The sequence below is a fragment of the Notamacropus eugenii genome, chromosome 3 (assembly GCF_028372415.1).
Source record: "Notamacropus eugenii isolate mMacEug1 chromosome 3, mMacEug1.pri_v2, whole genome shotgun sequence".
Taxonomy (NCBI): domain Eukaryota; kingdom Metazoa; phylum Chordata; class Mammalia; order Diprotodontia; family Macropodidae; genus Notamacropus; species Notamacropus eugenii.
Genome location: NC_092874.1, coordinates 285,100,958 through 285,119,318, shown reverse-complemented (window position 1 = coordinate 285,119,318; position 18,361 = coordinate 285,100,958). Strand labels below are relative to the sequence as shown.

Genomic DNA, 18,361 nt, shown 5'->3' with positions numbered 1-18,361 from the left:
AAGAATGAAAAAAAGAAAGTTGAAGCCTGTCTTCTTCTGGTCCCACAAACTTCTGAATCACCAAAGAGAGGAAATAAAAAATATTTATTTCTAGAAAAATAAGCACTTTAAAAAATCTATTTTAGCTGCATCAGCATACTTCATAATCTACTTAAATAAATATCTATTAATCTGATGTTTTGTAACAAAATCACATGCCCAGGCTTGGTAATAAGATGAGCCTCCAGGTGTGTGACTACAGTTGAGAGAGAAATAACCATATTTGTACATGTTCTATGAAGCTCTGTGGAAGCCAGACACCAAAATACATCTTTTTTCTTATTTTTCCCTTAAAAATGCTGAGATCAAATTCTAGTATATAGAAGCATTTAGATACTATAAATAATTTTGAAGAAAAAATGTTTTCCCAAAACTGTCAAGTGAAATAAGCAGTTATATGTATTACTAAAGTATTAAAATAAAAAACAAAACTTCATATGCAAGTAGTAATCTCATACATGAGGTAACAATCGAAACAACTTCTTAGATATGAACATATCCCGGTCCAAAACTCCCCCTCAAGGCTTTCCAAATGTAGCCTGGAGGAGGAGAGGAAAAGGGCATCTACCCAGGGAGAAGAAAAGGGATCTACCAGCTTCAAAAAGGTAGTGAAGGTTAGAACCATGGTTTCCTAACAACCAGCTTGTTTTACTTTTGACAATCCTGCCATGCCTCCAGGAAAAGTACTGGGATCCACTGGCAAATAGATCCTTTTGCAGCAAAGGCCTTTGCAGGATTTTTCAGGGGTCCCCTAGAATCTTTGTTGGAGGGGCCTCAGAGGTCGTGCCCAGAAAAATCCTCTCAATGGGTGCCAGTGACGAAACCACAGGTCCAGTTATAAAGAACACGGTGTCACCAGAGTTCACTGAATGGGGGGAGGTGGGGTGACATGGTCAGTTGTGTACTTTTTAACTTTAACAATTGATGAGAGGATGGACCATGGTGGAGGGAAACGTGAAGCAGGCAGACCCACCAGCTGCTATCGCAATAGTCTAGGCATGGAGATGAGGGCCTGCATCAGGATGGGGGCAGTGTCACAGGAGAGAAGGGAGCGTAGCTGAGCAATGTTTCCCAGGTGAGATTAACAGGCCTTGACAATAGATTGGATATGGGGAATGGGAGATAATGAGGAAGCAAGCCTGGGGGACAGGTAGGATGAGTATTATCCTCTATAGCAATAGGGAAGGAATGGGGTGAAGAAGAGAAGGTTTGGGGGGAAAGATAATGAGCTCCATTTTGGACATGTTGAGTTTAAGCTGAAGACCAGACATAGAGTTTGAAATATCTGAAAGGTGATTTGGAGATAATGAGACCAGAGGTCAGTAGACAGGTTAAGACTGGATGAGTAGATGTGAGAATCATTAGCATACAGCTGGTAATTAAATCCATGGGAACTAATGAGATCAACAAGTAGTAAAGAGGGAGGAGAGAAGAGGGTCTAGGACAGAGGTATGAGTATGGCGTGTGTTCAGGGATGACACAAGTCCATTGGTGCTGGAAACCACTGGTATGGAGTGTCCCTCCAGGGATGAGATTCAGATCATTAACATAGCTGAGCAATCATATCTCTCAGAACCTTGGAGGAAGTCAAGCTGGTCTGAACTCATAATGGCAGTTGGGTGGACTTTATTATCTCCTTATTCGTCTTGGGTATCCCTTCCTCATAAGCTAAATTCATTTTCTCCTTTTCAGTCCAAGGATTGCTCTCCTTGGCAAAGAGCCATTTCAGAGTTTTGCATAAGGTCAATCCCAAGCTCTTTTTGTTACTTTGAATCTTCAGTATCATAACTTTGCATTTACTTATCCATGCACCTATTGCTTTCCCCAAGTTGTCACAGTACCTGATATAAAATATATACTTAGTGTTTGTAGAACTGAATCATCCTAGCTCACCCAGCAAGCCAATGGAGGAGACAGGACTTGAATCCAGGTCTATAACGATACCAAAGTCTTGGCCTCCTTCTACCTTATGTGATGTTTCTTATACATCTATAATTCCATAATTCTAGAAATCCTTCCAAAGACCTGTGGTAAACAAGCTTATTTGAGAAAGGTAATTAAAATAGTCTGTTTACCCTTGACAAAAATCTTGATATCAAAGGTAGGCAAAAACTCTTAAAAACTCAAAAATCACAAGGTTATAGTTTTGTCAATTACTTAAGAGCCTAATATTCGCTTATTTGAGAGCAGCTAGGTGGTGCAGTGGAAATAGTGCTGGGCCTGGAGTGAGGAAGACTCATGTTTTTTTTTTTTCTGTTTCTGACCAGTAATTTTATTAGGAAAATTTGATATAGCAATTAGGCCATAATTTTAAAATTCAGATATAAAAATTTGGTTTTCTTTACTCAAACTATATTCCCATAGGTTTTATGGATGAGAAAATCTGCCAAAGAATAAGATGTTTTTTGTGGGATTGTGACAGATGAAGAATAGGAATGGATGATCAGCATTAAACTCTTCCTCTGGCAACAACATGGTTAATACTGCAATGCCGGCAGTGGCAGCTGCTGCCTCAGTGCCTTCTTCATTTACTTCCACAAAAGACTGATGGACAATCTGGGAGATAAAGAGATCTCTGCTCCCTGACATTCCAGAGAGATCAGCCTTACCACTGGTAAAGAGATCACACAGACCCATTTGTGCTAAATATGAGTTGAGGATGTAGGTGTTTTCCATCTTGAATTTGGGTAGACGTACAAGAACATCAATGGTATCCATATTTTTATGATGTGTCCATTCTGTTAAGTTTTCCATACTGAGATGCTTTTCGATCTCTTCCAGGTCAGTAGAATTGTCCTCAATATCATCTGGCAGCAGAATGACCATGCTAGGCTCGTTGCCCTTGTTAGGAAGTTCTAGTACTCGACATTTGACAGCCTCGATGTAACCATAGGGAAGCTTCTTTTTCTGATACATCATTTTCACTGTTTTTTTTTCTCTCTTGTTTTATCTAAATGGTGCATCAGTAGTAAGTTTTTCATCAATTTGATTCTCCCAATTTCCTTTGAAATAGATGGCATTCACCAACACAAGTTTAGTCAGGCTATCTACTGAACCTGATGCCAATAGCTCCGGAATTTTACCTTCTGTCTGCTCTTTGACCCACTGATTAATCTCCTTCCTTGCAGCTTCGGAAGCATGCAGAAAATCAACTGTGGCCAACTCAGAACCATATAATTTCTGGGTAGAACTCAAGAATTCTGAAAGGAAACTGTATGTCTTCTCTCCAAATAATCGGTTAGCAAGTTTCAGGATGTAAGAAGCTCCACGTTTATTAATACTAGTGTCTAAGCTCTGAAATCTTGAATGAACCTTATCACCTTCATCAAAATGAAAGGTCTTTATGGAAGTCACTCACAAAATGTAGCAGATCATGTTTGTGTATGTGTATGTGTTTGTGTATCATGTTCTGATTTGTTATACGATTTCTTTCATTTATTTTAGTCTGACTACATAGCATGACTATAGTGAAAATATACTCAATAGGAAAGTATATGTAGAATCTATACAGAATTGTATGCAGTCGCAGGGAGGGAGGGGGGTAGTGGGGGGTAGGTGGGGGGGATAAAATCTCAATTGTATGGCAGTGATTGTTAAACATTAAAAAATAAAAATAAAATTTAAAAAAAAAATGAAAAGTCTTTGACAGCTGTGCTGCAGTGTCACCTCTGGCCCCCACAAGTACCATAGCTAGAGCTGTTGAAATGCTTAATGGAGATATGAAGATGTTTTCTTTTGCATGGGTATCAACCAAAGTCTTGTAGAGCCCAACAGCAAAACGGGTATTCGCCACACTCAGCTGCTCCATGGTTTAAGACAGGTGAGGGTCTGGAACCAAGACTCATCTTCTTAGTTCAAATCTGGCCTCAGGCACTAACTATGTGACCCTGGACAAGTCATTTAACCCTATTTGCCTCAGTTTCCTCACTTATCAAATGAGCTAGAGAAGGAAATGTCAAACCACTCCTTTGCCAAGAGAAGCCCAAATGGAGTCACAAAGAGATGGACATGACTGAACAACATCCACCTATTCACTATTTACTGATTCATCTTGACTTCATAATTTTAATACTTTTTATATGTAAGGGGCAGCTAGGTGGTGCAGTAGATAGAGTACCAGTGCAGGAGTCAGGAGGAACTGAGTTCAAATCTCACCTCAGACACTTGACACTCACTAGCTGTGTGACCTTGGGCAAATCACTTAACCCCAATTGCCTCATCCTGGGTCATCTCCAGTCATCCTGATGAATATCTGGTCACTGGATTCAGATGGCTCTGGAGAAGAAAAGAGGCTGGTGACCTGCACAGCCCTCCCTCACTCAAAACAAAGTCAAGTGCAAGTCATGTCATTATTTCTCTGATGGCATGGTCTTCTTCGACAACAAAGGACAAGCACACTTTTTACATGTCCATCTATAAATTAATGCATTAAAATTTAAACTGATTACTATGACTATCACATGAGCTATTACCTTGGATTTGGTATTTCTCCCAGAATTTCTTCCAGTTTGTCCATGAAGATAATAAAATTACTCAACCCCTTTCCATGTGTCCTGAGAGGATCAGATGGTGAAGGTGCATAGCCTTTCCCTCCAAGCTCTATCATCCTAATGAATGAGGTGGCAACCTGTAAGTTGAAGAAGTTATTTAGCATTATTTAGTAATTAAGAATGATAAGAAAAGCTGTAATTATAACTGAAAGGTAGACATTAAGATAGGATATAAATATCTTGGTCCAAAGTTGAAAGAGGGTAGAGATGAGACCAATACTAGATGGCAAAAAGATAGTTTGATAAAGACATGTTCAGAGAGCCAGGACGAAGTGAATAGAGTTGAGAGGATGCCAAGCCAGGCCCTAACAGAAGATCAGAGGCAAAGGCTGGGATTTCTCCCACAAGGGAGGGTTGGGCTAAATTAGGAGGCTTACCAGGAAGTAAATGCCACATCTGCATTGCTCACTCGAAGCTTCCCCAACCACCCCTCTTTGAGTGGGGGCTATCCTGTTTAGAGTTTGAGGGGTACAGACATCATACTGGGTTTGATTCATTTAGGCCAGGATCTTGGCCTCTCAGCCAAGGAATCTTATGAGTGAGAAACTGGAAGGTTATGTCTCCTTGTCAAGTAGACCAGAGTGGGTGAGAATATTGGATACTTCTTGGGCTTTTTGCTATCTTCCAGGAGTGGGGGCCAGGAAGGGCCTTGAACTCTGGTCTTCAGAATGTAAGTTCCTTGAGGGCAGGAACTTTTTCCTATTTTCTTTGAGATTAGAATAAAGTTCTTTCTAGTTTTAAAATTCCAGGAAACTATGATCATATGTTCATATACCCATGCCTAGGAGCAAGGGGAAATTATTTTGGCTGCAGATAATGGAATAAGAGATCTTGAGTTCAAAGGGTCCTCAGAGGCCATTTAGTGTAACTCTTTCATTTTACAAATGAAGAAACTGAGACTCAAGGATGTACTTTTGTTGAAGTCACTCAAATAAGAACTTTTATATAAAGAAAAAGTTGAGAAATTTCCTTTGGAAAACAGTCAAAGAATTAGGTGAGGGAGCCCATGCATATACATAGATGTAAAGAAAATTATTAGAATCTAAATTAGTGATATAGATGAGATTTCTTCTGAGTCTCAAGAAATCTAACCATAAGTTACTTTAAACAACCTCTTTACAACAACATTATAGGAAAGTTTTAAACCAAATGCCAAAATAACTGAAGCACTTTGAAAATTCAGGTTTCCATACCTGGAAGACAGACATTTGCTTTTCTCGAGCAGCATGTTTGAGATCCGTGAAAGCTTCTCTTCCAAGTCCTCTATCAGGAATGTTAATGATATGAGCCAAGGCTAAGTCATTCTTTGAATTCACCAACAGGCTTAAATATGAACAGATAATTTTCCTTGCTATTGACTGTACCTGTTCAATAACAAATCAGATGATCATCTGGAGGGTTACAATCTCATATACACTGAAGAAAATGCAAGTCCCAAAGAGCTTTTGGGAAGTAGCATCAATGACACTTCTCAATAATCCTTTCTCTTTTCTGTTACAAGTATTTCCTTTCTTAATCACCCAATCTGCTCCCAAATCACCTTTTCTTTGCTCTCTCTACATTTTCTCTTTGAGCCAATCCTACACATTCTCATAGTTGCAGGTATCTCCCATCTATCTATCTATCACACCATTTTATCTCCAGATCCTTTGTAAAGGCGGCCCATTCCTGGAATGCCCTCCTTTCTCATTCTGCCTTGGAGAATCCCGAGCGTTCATCTTATTTTTTCTGGTCTTGGACCAATCAAATCTTTCTTCTCAGATAATTCCAAACCATGCTCCTGCACAAATAATCTCTCCCCCACTTTTCAACTTTCGTTTCCAATGGGTAGAGAAGACTTGGAATCAGGAAAACCTGAGTATAAATCCTGCCTTGGAAACTTATTAGCTGTGGCCCTGAGCAATCACTTCACTTTTGTTTGCCTCAGTTTCCTCATCTGTAAAATGGACCCATTCCCAGGGTTGTTGGGAGCACTTTGGACACCTCAAAGGGCTCCAGAGCACTAGTAATATTACTGCTGCTGTTGTTTTCATCTTACATTATTCGAATGTTCAGTGCTTCAGGACAGGGACTCACTTGAGAGCTGGTCTCTCCCACCCATCTTCTCTCTATTTCTATACCCCCAGATTCCACCAAAAGCTTGGATACTATCCTAAGAATCTTCTCGGTCTTTCCCACCTTGTCTCACTGTCTGCCTTCCAAACTATGGTTTTTGTATCTTGCCATTGAACTTCTCTTTCTCATATGGTCATATAATCCGCAGTGCCTCAGCATCTCAGACTTCCACAAGACATTTAATGGCCCTCATAATCTGCTCTCACCTCTCTCTTTAGCCTGCTTCGAGTGCATCTCCTCCATGCAAGAAATCCCCAAACACATGCCACACTCACACCACCAAGCATTTGTCCATGGTATTCCTCATGCCTGACATTTATGTCTTTTCCTATTTCATCTAGTGACTTCCCAAACATCCTTCAAAATTCAACTCAAAGACTTCCTGTGTGCAGAAAGATTTTTAAAGACCCAATGAATTCTAAAATTCTAGGGCTGATCCTGAAAACTAGAAAATATCACCACTTTGGGAACCTTAGAACACTTCCCACATTGGCAGCCAAGAAGGGTGGGGGAAAGCACCGTGGTTAAAAACAATACTCAGAAAACCTGAAATTCTTATTGGTAACTCAAGAGCAAGAACTGAAAGGGAAAGGGGCAGGGAGTCATGGGGAATGCTCTATTTTCTAGGACATTCTCCAGTTGATAAAGACTGATGTGTTTCAATGAAAGTAGTTGAATCTAGACAACTGAAGTGGATGTCCCTGAGGAATCTTCATCCATGAGTGGTCATTAGTTGGTGTCCCTGGAGAATTTTCTATGAAGGGAGGAATCCCTAGGCAGGTGATCAGTCACTGTTGAGTTGCTAGTTCTGTAGGCTTCACTCCTGAATTCCAACAGCTACCCAAGGTCTATACCTCCCCCGACACTTCCTGTACAACTGGGCTAAGATGAGGCTCCAGTAAGATGCATGTTTATTTCAATCCTTCACATAGCATAATAGGGACTCAATAACTATTTGAATGAACATCTTCATGTGTGTTTTGAGGTTTTTTCTTGATGCTCTTGATCCTTGCCCCTCTTTCCAGTGCCTGACACTGCTGACTATCTTGTCCTCTCTTCCTCCACACTCTCTCCTCTCTAGGTTTTGAGTCTCCCCTTCATTGAAGCTCTCTCTGTTTCTCTTCCCCTGACTGCTCCTTCTCAGTCTTCTTTGCTGAATTATCATCCATATCATACCCCCTAACTGTAGGTGTCCCCTAAGGCTCTGCCCTGGTCTTTCTGTCTCTCTCCCCCCTCCCTCTCTCTCTCTCTCACTGGGTGGTCTCATAAGCTACTATAGGTTCAATTATCATCCCTACATAGATGACTATTGGACATTTCAAACTAAATGTCCTATAAATTCAACATCTCTAAAACAGAATTCATTATCTTTTCCCCCTAAACTCACACTACTTTTGAACTGTCTTATTACTGGTGAGGACATCACCATCCTTTTAATCATTTTGTAACTTTGGTACTATCCTCAACTCTTCTAACTCACTAGCCTTCTTTTGTGAAGGTAAACTAGGCCATCTTTCGCCTCACTCCTTACCTAGCCTTTAACTACTGAATGAGTGTTGCCTCAGACAAACTGAGGAAAGACCTTAGCTTAAAAAGGTCAAGCTCTCCCACTGCATCTGGGGCCATCACCAGACATCTTGACTTAGGTCTTGATATTGGACTCGATGACTCTGGAGGAATGAGACTGATGACTTTGCACAGCTCTGCCTCACTTAAATCCAATCTACTTGCAAGTCAAAACATCACCCTCCTGATGTCACTGGTCCTCTTCAAGAACAAAAGATGAACATCCACATCCAGAGAAAGAACTATAGAGTCAGAACACAGAATGAAGCAGACTATTTTCTCTTGCATTATGTTTAGTTTTGGTTTGCTTTTTCTCATGGTTTCTCCCATTCATTTTAATTCTTCCATGCAACATGAGTAATGTGAAAATGTGGTTAATAAGAATGTATATATAGAGCCCATATAAGATTGCACACCATCTTGGCGAGGTGGAGAAAATTTAAAACGTATGGAAGTTATGTTGAAAACTGAAAACAAACAAATTAATTTTATAAAAAAAAGAATGTAGGATGAACACTCACTAGCCCCATGGGGCCTTGTCAATTCTGCTGGTACAGTATTTCTCACATGCACCCCCTTCTCTCAACTCATAAGGCTGCCCTTCTTTGTTCAAATCCTCATCTCCTCTTGCCTAGGTTATTACAATAGCCTTCTAATTAGTCTCTCCCTTCACCTAAAGTCTCAAAACCTTCCTTTCCCCAATCCATTTTCCATAGCTACAAATGACCATTGTCATTCCCCTACACAATACGCTTCCTACATGAGCCCTTACTTGATCTCTCCAAAAGCTAGTGTTTCCCTCCTAAATCACTTATCATCTATTTTGTATGTTTTTATATGCATAAATATTTCATGTGTCTCCCCTTACAGAATGTGAGCTCCTTGAGGACAGGCTCTGGTTCATTGATATCTCTGTAGTCTCATATTTGGCACAGGGTCAGACACATAGAAGACACTCAACAAATACTAAATGGTAGGTTGGTTATAATTTCAGATTATACTTCTGGTTATAAATTGGTTATAACTTTTCTAACATTTGGTTTAGATTCTGGAGTATTTTAATTGTTTTTGGTCTTGTATCTCAAATTGTATTTTTTTTTGGATGTTCTTAAAAAAAAAACCTTCAACACTTGTGGTCTCCTTGGTCCACTAATCAAATGAGGCAATATCTGTAAGGCACTTAGCACAGCAGTAGGCACACAGTTGTTACTAAACAAATGATCGCTCCCTCCTCCCCACCCCCGTAAGCACTAAGAAGGAAGGCAGTTCCTTAATGGTTGTCCAAAAGTACACAACTTTACAAACATATTTAGAAATTGGAAGGTTGGAGAGTTCACATTACTGAAGGAGTAAGCTCCTAGGAGATGACAATTTGCTTTGGAGATATTACAGGAAGCAAGGTATTGATCTATTTTTATACTCTGATCTTAAAGGAATTTCTAAATAATAAGTGAAATTTGTAAAGAATTATAATGCAGTAAGCTAAATGGTAAATAAACTTTTAATTCTCTCTATGTATCTCTTATCTAGTAAACATTTGAATACTATTTGCATCCATCTGACATCTGGAAGAAGCATTCAATCTGACAAAAAAAGTCAGCAAGGAAAGTGAAAGCTTTTGGTTATCAGTAACTTTATTCTCTATTTTTTCTACATCTAATCTAATCTAGTTCCTGCTTTGCCGTCTATCCTCCTGTCTATCCCACCCCGATCAAAAGATTAATCATTAGAGATTTACCAGTTCTCTGCTGGGTAGAAGATTAGGCTTCAGTTCTCACATTTACAACTTGCTTGCTAGGGTTGGCACCTTCTCTCCTGACTTGTGGGCCTGGGCAAACTTGAAGGAAAAATATCTTGGATTCTTTACAGTTAGAGTCATTTTAACTTCTGTCTACAGTTGGAGTTCTCTCCCTCTCATTATGGTCAGATAACATGGCAGTTATGGTGCCCTCACTCTAGTATTCTCAAGTGACTTTAAAGAGGCACTCTCAAAAAGCATTCCACAGAAGGAGAGTTCTTTGGACCAGAAGAAATAGCATAGATTGGAAAAATCCACAAGATTGGAGCTTTTCTGAAGATGCCCAAAATAAAAATACCACTATTTGTTTTTGTGAAATGGACTGATTCCATGGGTCTCAAAAAGTATTTGCAGAACTTATTTTGATATTGAACAATTTTATTCAAGTTTTTCTCTTTCTTCATTCCTTCACTCCCCACTTAGTTCTTATTAAAGAAAACCAGTCTTTGTGCCAATTTGTGCATAATACATAAGGGAGAAAATAGAACAGAGCTAGCAAAACTATGGGAGAAAGTGAGATTGGGAATCTTTATGCATTTGTAGTTGTTGCTTCAGAATTTGCACAGCACCAATTTAGCCTAACTAAAGCATGTGAAATTAAAGCACATTACACACACACACACACACACACACACACACACACACACACACACCCAAGAAAAAAGGGCCACTCCATCTAGAAATACCAACCTAGAAATAGTAAATACCTTTGGTGTTTATTGTGAAGGCTAACTAGAAGGCTACCTCAGACATTTAGTATGCTTCTAATGCTTTCTAAGAATATTTTCTGATATGAAACTGCATGTTTTATAGCTTTCCCCTTTACAAAATATATGGGAAAAGCATACTTACTAGCAAATGTCTGCTATTCTATCTTCAGGGGATCCACAACAAGGACTAGCTCATCAGTAAATCTGATCATCTTAGACGTAATGGAAGCAACTAAAATGTATAAAACAATGGAGTAATACTAAAGAATGTATTAACATCAATATTTCTGGGGGGATAGTGATTAGAATATTCTTTGCAATTCTATAAACCTCCAAAGGAGATCTAAACCCTTTGTGAGACCTTTAACATACTTTTGCTGGACCTAATGTGGGAAAAGAGTGAACTAACCTGGAAGAAAAAGAGTATTTCACTCCATTTTCTATGACTTGTCTATTTGTTACAGAGGTTGACTCATTATTTAAAAAAAAAAAAAAAGGAATGAAGACTGACAGTTGCCCAGTCCATGATACACACAGTCAGGCCATCAAACTGATCCATCAGTTTTGATATCTTTGATACATGTTGTGCATGGACAATGAGTTGGGGGCAAAACTGCACAGGAGAAAAGGGGCTAGTTTGCCTTTGGGAAATGGAGCAGGTATCAATTAATACATGCTTCTATTCGAAATAAAGACCAGTCTTTTTAATATTAATAGTCTTTGGTGATGTTTTGTGGTTATTGATCACTGAACAATCACCTTCTCTGAAGCATCAAAGCAGATTATCCAGGAAGCAAAGACAATGCAGCATATGGCGGGTGGGACTAAGCTGCAATGTTGGCTATGAGGAACTGCACTCTAGTGGTAGGCAAGATGTCAGAGATGGTAGTGTGGTAAAAAGTTCAGATCCACAGTGTCTAGAAAGCTAAAGGAAGGCTCCCAGCACCTTGAAGAGATGCCCTGGGGAGGATTTATGGGAAGACAAGAGTTACACAGGATAGGAAACTCTGGACAGCCTGCCATCGTTCCTGAAGGGTGTACTGACATCAATAAGCTTACAGAATCTTCTAAGTATCCCAGCATTGTTTATGTCAAAAGTCATATTATTGGACTCATCATTCAACAAAACCACCTTCAACAAAAAAGACTAGTCGGTTTAGCCCATAGAAAGTCTATATAATTCAGCCTCATGCCTTTTTCTGTTCTACTTTGTATGTGGAAATGCTCATTTTATTTGATGTTTGTTAATATCAGAATAAAAAAAGAAAATTATTAGGGGAAAATGTCTTTGTAAGAAAGTTCTAGGAGGTAGTACTTGTAAAGGAAAATTATCTGGGTACTTCAACTAAGTGACTGCACCTTGGTGTCTTGAGAACCCTCCAGCCACATCACCTCAGACCCTTCTTTCTCACCATTCAGTTGTTATATGAGGATCCCGTTCTTTCTCTCTATCAGCAATCTGTTATTACTTGCAAATGAATCAAGATGTTGGTCACCTCTTCATTTAAATGAATTTTAGGAGGCAGAGCCAAGATGGCAGAGTAGAAAGATTGACTTACTCTAGCTCTTTCCCCACAACCCATAAAATACTCTCAAGAATGACTCTCAACAAATTCTAGAGCAGTAGAAGCCACAAAACAACACAGTGAAGGAGATTTCCAGCCCAGAGTGACCTGGAAGGCCAACAAGAAAGGTCAGTCACACCAGACATGGAGCAGAGTCCAGCCTTGGCTGTGCGGCACCTGGAGGAGTAGGACTGGAGCAGACCTTGGGGGTGGATTCCCAGCAACATTGGATGTTCTCAGATCCCTCAACCTACAGGCACCAAGGGCAGGTTCCAAGGTCAGTGAGAATACTTTTTCAGCTGGACAAGAAGGGAACATGGTCCCCCACACCCCCCCCCCAGCTCTGGTCTCAGGCAGGGTGGCAGAGGCAGCAGCAGCAGAAGCAGGTGGTGGCAGCTGCAGCAGGCAGAAGCCAGCATCCATTGTTGGAGCCCTCAGCTTAAAGCCCCTAGAAGAATTGAACAGAGAATCTGAATCTCAGCCCTGAGTGCTGGTGTAGCAGAACTGGAGGCAATTGTGGAGAGAGAATTCTGCTACTCACAGATTCTGGGCAGAAAAGTTTCTGGTTGCTCCCAGACCAGTGTGCAAGCTTGATTGTGCCACCTTGGAGGAATTGTGATCTTACAGGTCCCCAGAATATAACCTACTCTTGACAATGGACCCAAAAGTCAAGTAACTGGTTGGGAAAATGCCCAAAAAAGGGAGAAAAAATAAGACTATAGAAGGTTACTTTCTTGGTGAACAAGTATTTTCTTCCATCCTTTCAGATGAGGAAGAACAATGCTTACCATCAGGGGAAGACATAAAAGTCAAGGCTTCTGCATCCCAAACATCCAAAATAAATATTCAATGGGCTCAGGCCATGGAAGAGTCCAAAAAAAGGATTTTGAAAATCAAGTAGGAGAGATGGAGGAAAAATTGGGAAGAGAAATGAGAGAGATGCAAGAAAAGCATGAAAAGCAAGTCTACAGTTTGTTAAAGGAGACCCAAAAAAATGTTGAAGAAAATAACACCTTTAAAAATAGGCTAACTCAATTGGCAAAAGAGGTTCAAAAAGCCAAGGAGGAGAAGAATGCTTTCAAAAGCAGAATTAGTCAAATGGAAAAGGAGGTTCAAAAGCTCATTGAAGAAAACAGTTCTTTCAAAATTACAATGGAACAGAAAGAAGCTAATGACTTTATGAGAAACCAAGAAATTATGAAACAAAATCAAAAGAATGAAAAAATGGAAGAAAATGTTAAGTATCTCATTGGAAAAACAACTGACCTGGAGAATAGATCCAGGAGAGATAATTTTAAAATTATGGGACTACCTGAAAGCCATGATCAAAAACGAAGCCTAAACATCATCTTTCATGAATTATCAAGGAAAATTGCCCTGATATTCTAGAACCAGAGGGCAAAACAAATATTGAAAGAATCCACCAATCACCTCCTGAAAGAGATCCAAAAAGAGAAACTTCTAGGAACATTATAGCCAAATTCCAGAGTTCCTAGGTCAAGGAGAAAATATTGCAAGCAGCTAGAAAGAAACAATTTGAGTATTGTGGAAATACAATCAGGATAATACAAGGTCTAGCATCTTCTACATTAAGAGATTGAAGGGCATGGCATATGATATTCCAAAAGTCAAAGGAACTAGGACTAAAACCAAGAATCACCTACCCAGCAAAACTGAGTATAATAATTCAGGGGGAAAATGGTCATTCAATGAAATAGAGGACTTTCAAGCATTCTTGATAAAAAGACCAGAGCTGAAAGGAAAATTTGACTTTCAAACACAAGAATCAAGAGAAGCATGAAAAGGTAAACAGGAAAGAGAAATTATAAGGGACTTAGTAAAGTTGAACTGTTTACATTCCTACATGGAAAGATAATATTTGTAACTCTTGAAACTTTTCTTGGTCTGGGTGGTTGGTGGGATTACACACACACACACACACACACACACACACACACATACACACACACACACACACATACACACAGAGAGAGAGAGAGAGAGAGAAAGAGAGAGAGACTGAGAGCACAGGGTGAGTTGAATAGGAATGGATCATATCTAAAAAAAAATAAAATTAAGGGGTGAGAGAGGAATATATTGGGAGGAGAAAGGGAGAAATGGAATGGGGCAAATTATCTCCCATAGAAGAGGCAAGAAAAAGCTTTTCCAATGGAGGGGAAAAGGGGGGAGGTGAGAGGGAAAACGTGAAGCTTACTCTCATCACATTTAGCTCAAGGAAGGAATAACATGCACGCTCAATTTGGTATGAAAACCGATCTTACACTACATGAAAGTAGGGGAGAAGGGGAGAAGTGGGGTGGGGGGGATGATAGAAGGGAGGGCAAATGGAAGGAGGGAGTAATTAGAAGTAAACACTCTTGGGGAGGGACAAGGTCAAAAGAGAGAATAGAAGAAATGGGGGGCAGGATAGGATGGAGGGAAATATAGTTAGTCTTGCACAACATGACTATTATGGAAGCCATTTACAAAACTACACATATATAGCCTATATTGATTGAATTGCTTGCCTTCTCAATGGGGATGGGTGGGGAGGGAGGAAGGAAGAGAAGTTGGAATTCAAAGTTTTAGGAAGAAATGTTGAGAATTGTTTTTGCATACAACTGGGAAATAAGAAATACAGGTAATGGGGTACAGAAATTTATCTTGCCCTACAGGACAAAAGAGAAGAAGGGGATAAGTGAAGGGAGGGGTGTTAGAAGAAAGGACAAATTGATGGAAGGGGTAATCAGAATGCTCGGTGTTTTGGAGTGAGGGGAGGGGACAGATGGGGAGAAAATTTGGAACTTAAAATTTTGTGGAAATGAATGTTGAAAACAAAATAAATAAATTTTTTTTAAATGAATTCTTAAAACCCACTCAAGTCACACCACCACTGCAGCCTTCACCCACTCACCATACATACATACATACACATGTGAGTTGTGTTTTAATAAAGACTGGATACAACATACAACATAAATTGACCAATAATTATTAAGCAAAAAGAACAGTTTTTAAACTACATGAAAACACTAGACATAAAAAAATTAAAGTGAAGCACTATCTGTCCTTGAGGAGCTTACATTCAAATTCAGGGGATCACTGGTTAGAGCTGGAAGGGACCTTAGAGGTTTTCGAATGTAACACTCTCATTTTACAGATGAGAAAACTGAGTCTTAGGGAGGGTGAGTGTCTTGCCCAAGGCTGCACAGCTATTAGGTGAGATAGGCAGTTCTGAAGTCAGGTCTGCTTGACTCCAAATCCAGTTCTCTTATTTACATAGAGTTATTTCAGGGATCATATCCTACTAATTCCACTTTCCCAGTACCTTTTTATTGTCCAAGTTGCATTTACTGGTTGGAGATTCTGATCCAGAAAGATTTATATTTTCATAGGATGTGCATGATCTGCCAGATATGAAATCTAATAGTTGTTCCTGCAATAAACATACAAGACACAATGAACATATTACAATACAAGGGATCAAAAGTTCTACTAAGTATTTTGGTAAGGTCAAGGATCTGTCAGAGGCATTTGGCACAGCATTTCTGCTCATAGAACCGCAGCAATCCCAACAATTTATTCTACCTCTCTAGTGCTACAAAAGTAGAAGCCTGAGGCTTAGAGTAATTCAGTGACAAGACCAAGGACACAGTACTTTGCCATATTTCCCTTCCTTATACAAGTGATTATTCATGGCCTAATTAACTTAAGCAATTAAAGATGATAATCATTTATGTATAACTTAGGTAACTGTAGAAAAAAGCAATTGTAAGAATAGCCAGAAACTGTAGAGAAATTTTCATTTCGGAATGTATTTTGTACTTATTTAAATAGAATTATAGTGTATGTTCTTGGAAATAATGTTGCTTCAGATAAAAGAACAGTCACACTACAAAGATTTAACCCAAGAGCAGCTGGAAAGTTGTCTGGCTTGTTACTTCTGTTTCCACCTCTGAGCTTTTCCTAATTCTTCCCTAGGGACACAAAGAGCCACATAGAGCAGAACTGTTTCTTAGGTGAGAGGGATTCAGGAGGGCTACATAGTCATTTCCTGGGAGTAATCCCAGAATAAAACTGAACTGATATAATCCACATAGGTTTGTTATCTTTTAAAAAAATTTTGCTACATTCAATTTTATTTTTGGCTCCAAATTCTCTCTCACCCACCACCCCCACTTCCATTGAGAAAGCAAGAAAAACAAAACCCATTGCAAACATATACATTCAAGCAAAACATTACTGTGTTAGCCATGTCCAAAATCAGAATAAAAACACATGCCTCAGTCTGCACTCTGAGGCTATCATCTCTCCAATTGGAGATTGGTTTCATCATGAGTCCCCTGGAATTGTGGTGGGCATTCCTAAGTCTTTTCAAAGTTATTTGCCTTTACAGTTTTTATTGGCTGAACTGATGATCTAGTTCTGCTCACTACAGTTTACATCAGGTCATATATATCTTTCCAAGCTTCTCTGAAACCTTCCCTTTCATCATTTCTTACGGCACAATACTATTCCATTACATTCATATATCCCAACTTGTTCAGCCATTCCCCAACTAATGGTTAACTCCTCACTTTTCAATTCTTTGTCACCACAAAAAGAGCCGATATAAATATTTTTGTACATATGAGCCCTTTTCCTCTTTCTTTGATGTTGAGATTTAATAGCTTTGGGGGCATTTGCTTTCCAGAATGACTTGACCTGTAGATAGTTCCACCAACACAGCATTAATATACTTGTTTCCCCACAGCCCTTCCAGCATGTCATTTTCTTTTCTGTTTTCTTAGTCAATTTGATGGAAAAGTGATAGTGATACCTCAAAGTTGTTTTAATTTGTATTTTTCTAATTAGCAATTTATATAATTTTTCAAAATGACTACCAATATAATTTGTATTTCTTCCTCTAAAAACTACCTATTCATATCCTTTGACCATTTATTAACTGGAGAATGGATTATTCTTATAAATTTGAATCAGTTCCCTATTTATCTTAGAAATTAGGCTTTTATCAGAGAAACTTGCTACAAAGAATTTCCCCTCAATTTCCTATTTCTCTTCTAATTTTAGCAGCTATGGTTATGTTTGTTTTTTAATTATGTTTTTTAATTTCAAGGAATCAAATTATCCATTTTGCCTCCTATGAACTTCTAGGTCTCTTTTTTAGTCATGATCTCTTCCCCTATTCATAGGTCTAATGGGTTATTTTTTCCATGTTCCTTTAATTTATGATTTCACCCTATATATATATAAATCATGTGCTTTTGAACTTATCATGGTATATGGTGAGATATTTCTGCCAGACTACTTTTCAGTTTTACCCAAAGTTTTTTTTTTTTAAATAATGTTTTTAATAGTGAGTTCTTGCCCCAAAAGCTGGGGCTCATTTGCTTTTGTATATTATATACCTAATGTGTTCCACTGATCAACCTCTATATTTCTTACCTAATGCCAAATCATTTGATGATTATGACTTTGAAATATAACCTGAAATCTGCTAGTGCTTGGCTGCCCTTCTTCCCATGCTTTTCCTTTAATTCCCTTGGTAGTCTTTTTATTCCTCCAGAAGAATTTTATTACTTTTCCTAGTTCTATAAAGTAATTATTTGGTAGTTTGATATGGCACTGAATTAGCAAATTAATTTGGGCAGTGCTGTCATGTTTATTATATGGACTTGGCCTACCCGTACACTGTCTTTATTTGTGTGAAAAGTTTTGTAAATATGAACATATAATTCTTGTGTGTGTCTTAATAGGTAGACTCTTGAGTGTTTTATACTTTCTGTAGTTATTTGAAATGGAATTTTTCTTTCATCTCTTAGTACTGAACTTTGTTGGCAATATTCATAAAAGGTGGATGATTTGTATGGTTTACTTCATCTCTTGCAATCTTGCTGAAATCGTTACTTATTTCATTTGGTGACAGGTGGCTTTCTAGGGTGCTCAAAGTATATTATCACACCACCTGCAAAAAAAGTGACAATTTTATTTCTTCCTTGACTATACTTGTTTCCTCAA

General features: G+C 38.8%; 2 protein-coding genes across 3 annotated transcripts in view; both read right to left on the bottom strand.

Annotated features, from left to right (window-relative positions):
* The window catches only part of PARPBP (PARP1 binding protein), an 82,407-nt gene that overhangs the window by 32,273 nt on the left and 31,773 nt on the right, over positions 1 to 18,361 (bottom strand). For both annotated transcript variants that reach the window (XM_072655739.1, XM_072655740.1), the window contains 3 exons: positions 15,672 to 15,779; positions 5,783 to 5,953; positions 4,512 to 4,666 (listed from right to left, as the gene is read on the bottom strand). In XM_072655739.1, the coding sequence (XP_072511840.1) occupies positions 4,512 to 4,666; positions 5,783 to 5,953; positions 15,672 to 15,779 (434 nt within the window). The remainder of the gene's footprint in view (positions 1 to 4,511; positions 4,667 to 5,782; positions 5,954 to 15,671; positions 15,780 to 18,361) is intronic.
* LOC140534576 (leukocyte elastase inhibitor-like) lies at positions 2,330 to 3,893 on the bottom strand. Its single transcript, XM_072655746.1, is given in 2 exon segments — positions 2,330 to 3,382; positions 3,684 to 3,893. Coding segments are annotated over 2 exon segments (1,140 nt in total). The 5' UTR covers positions 3,848 to 3,893; the 3' UTR covers positions 2,330 to 2,406.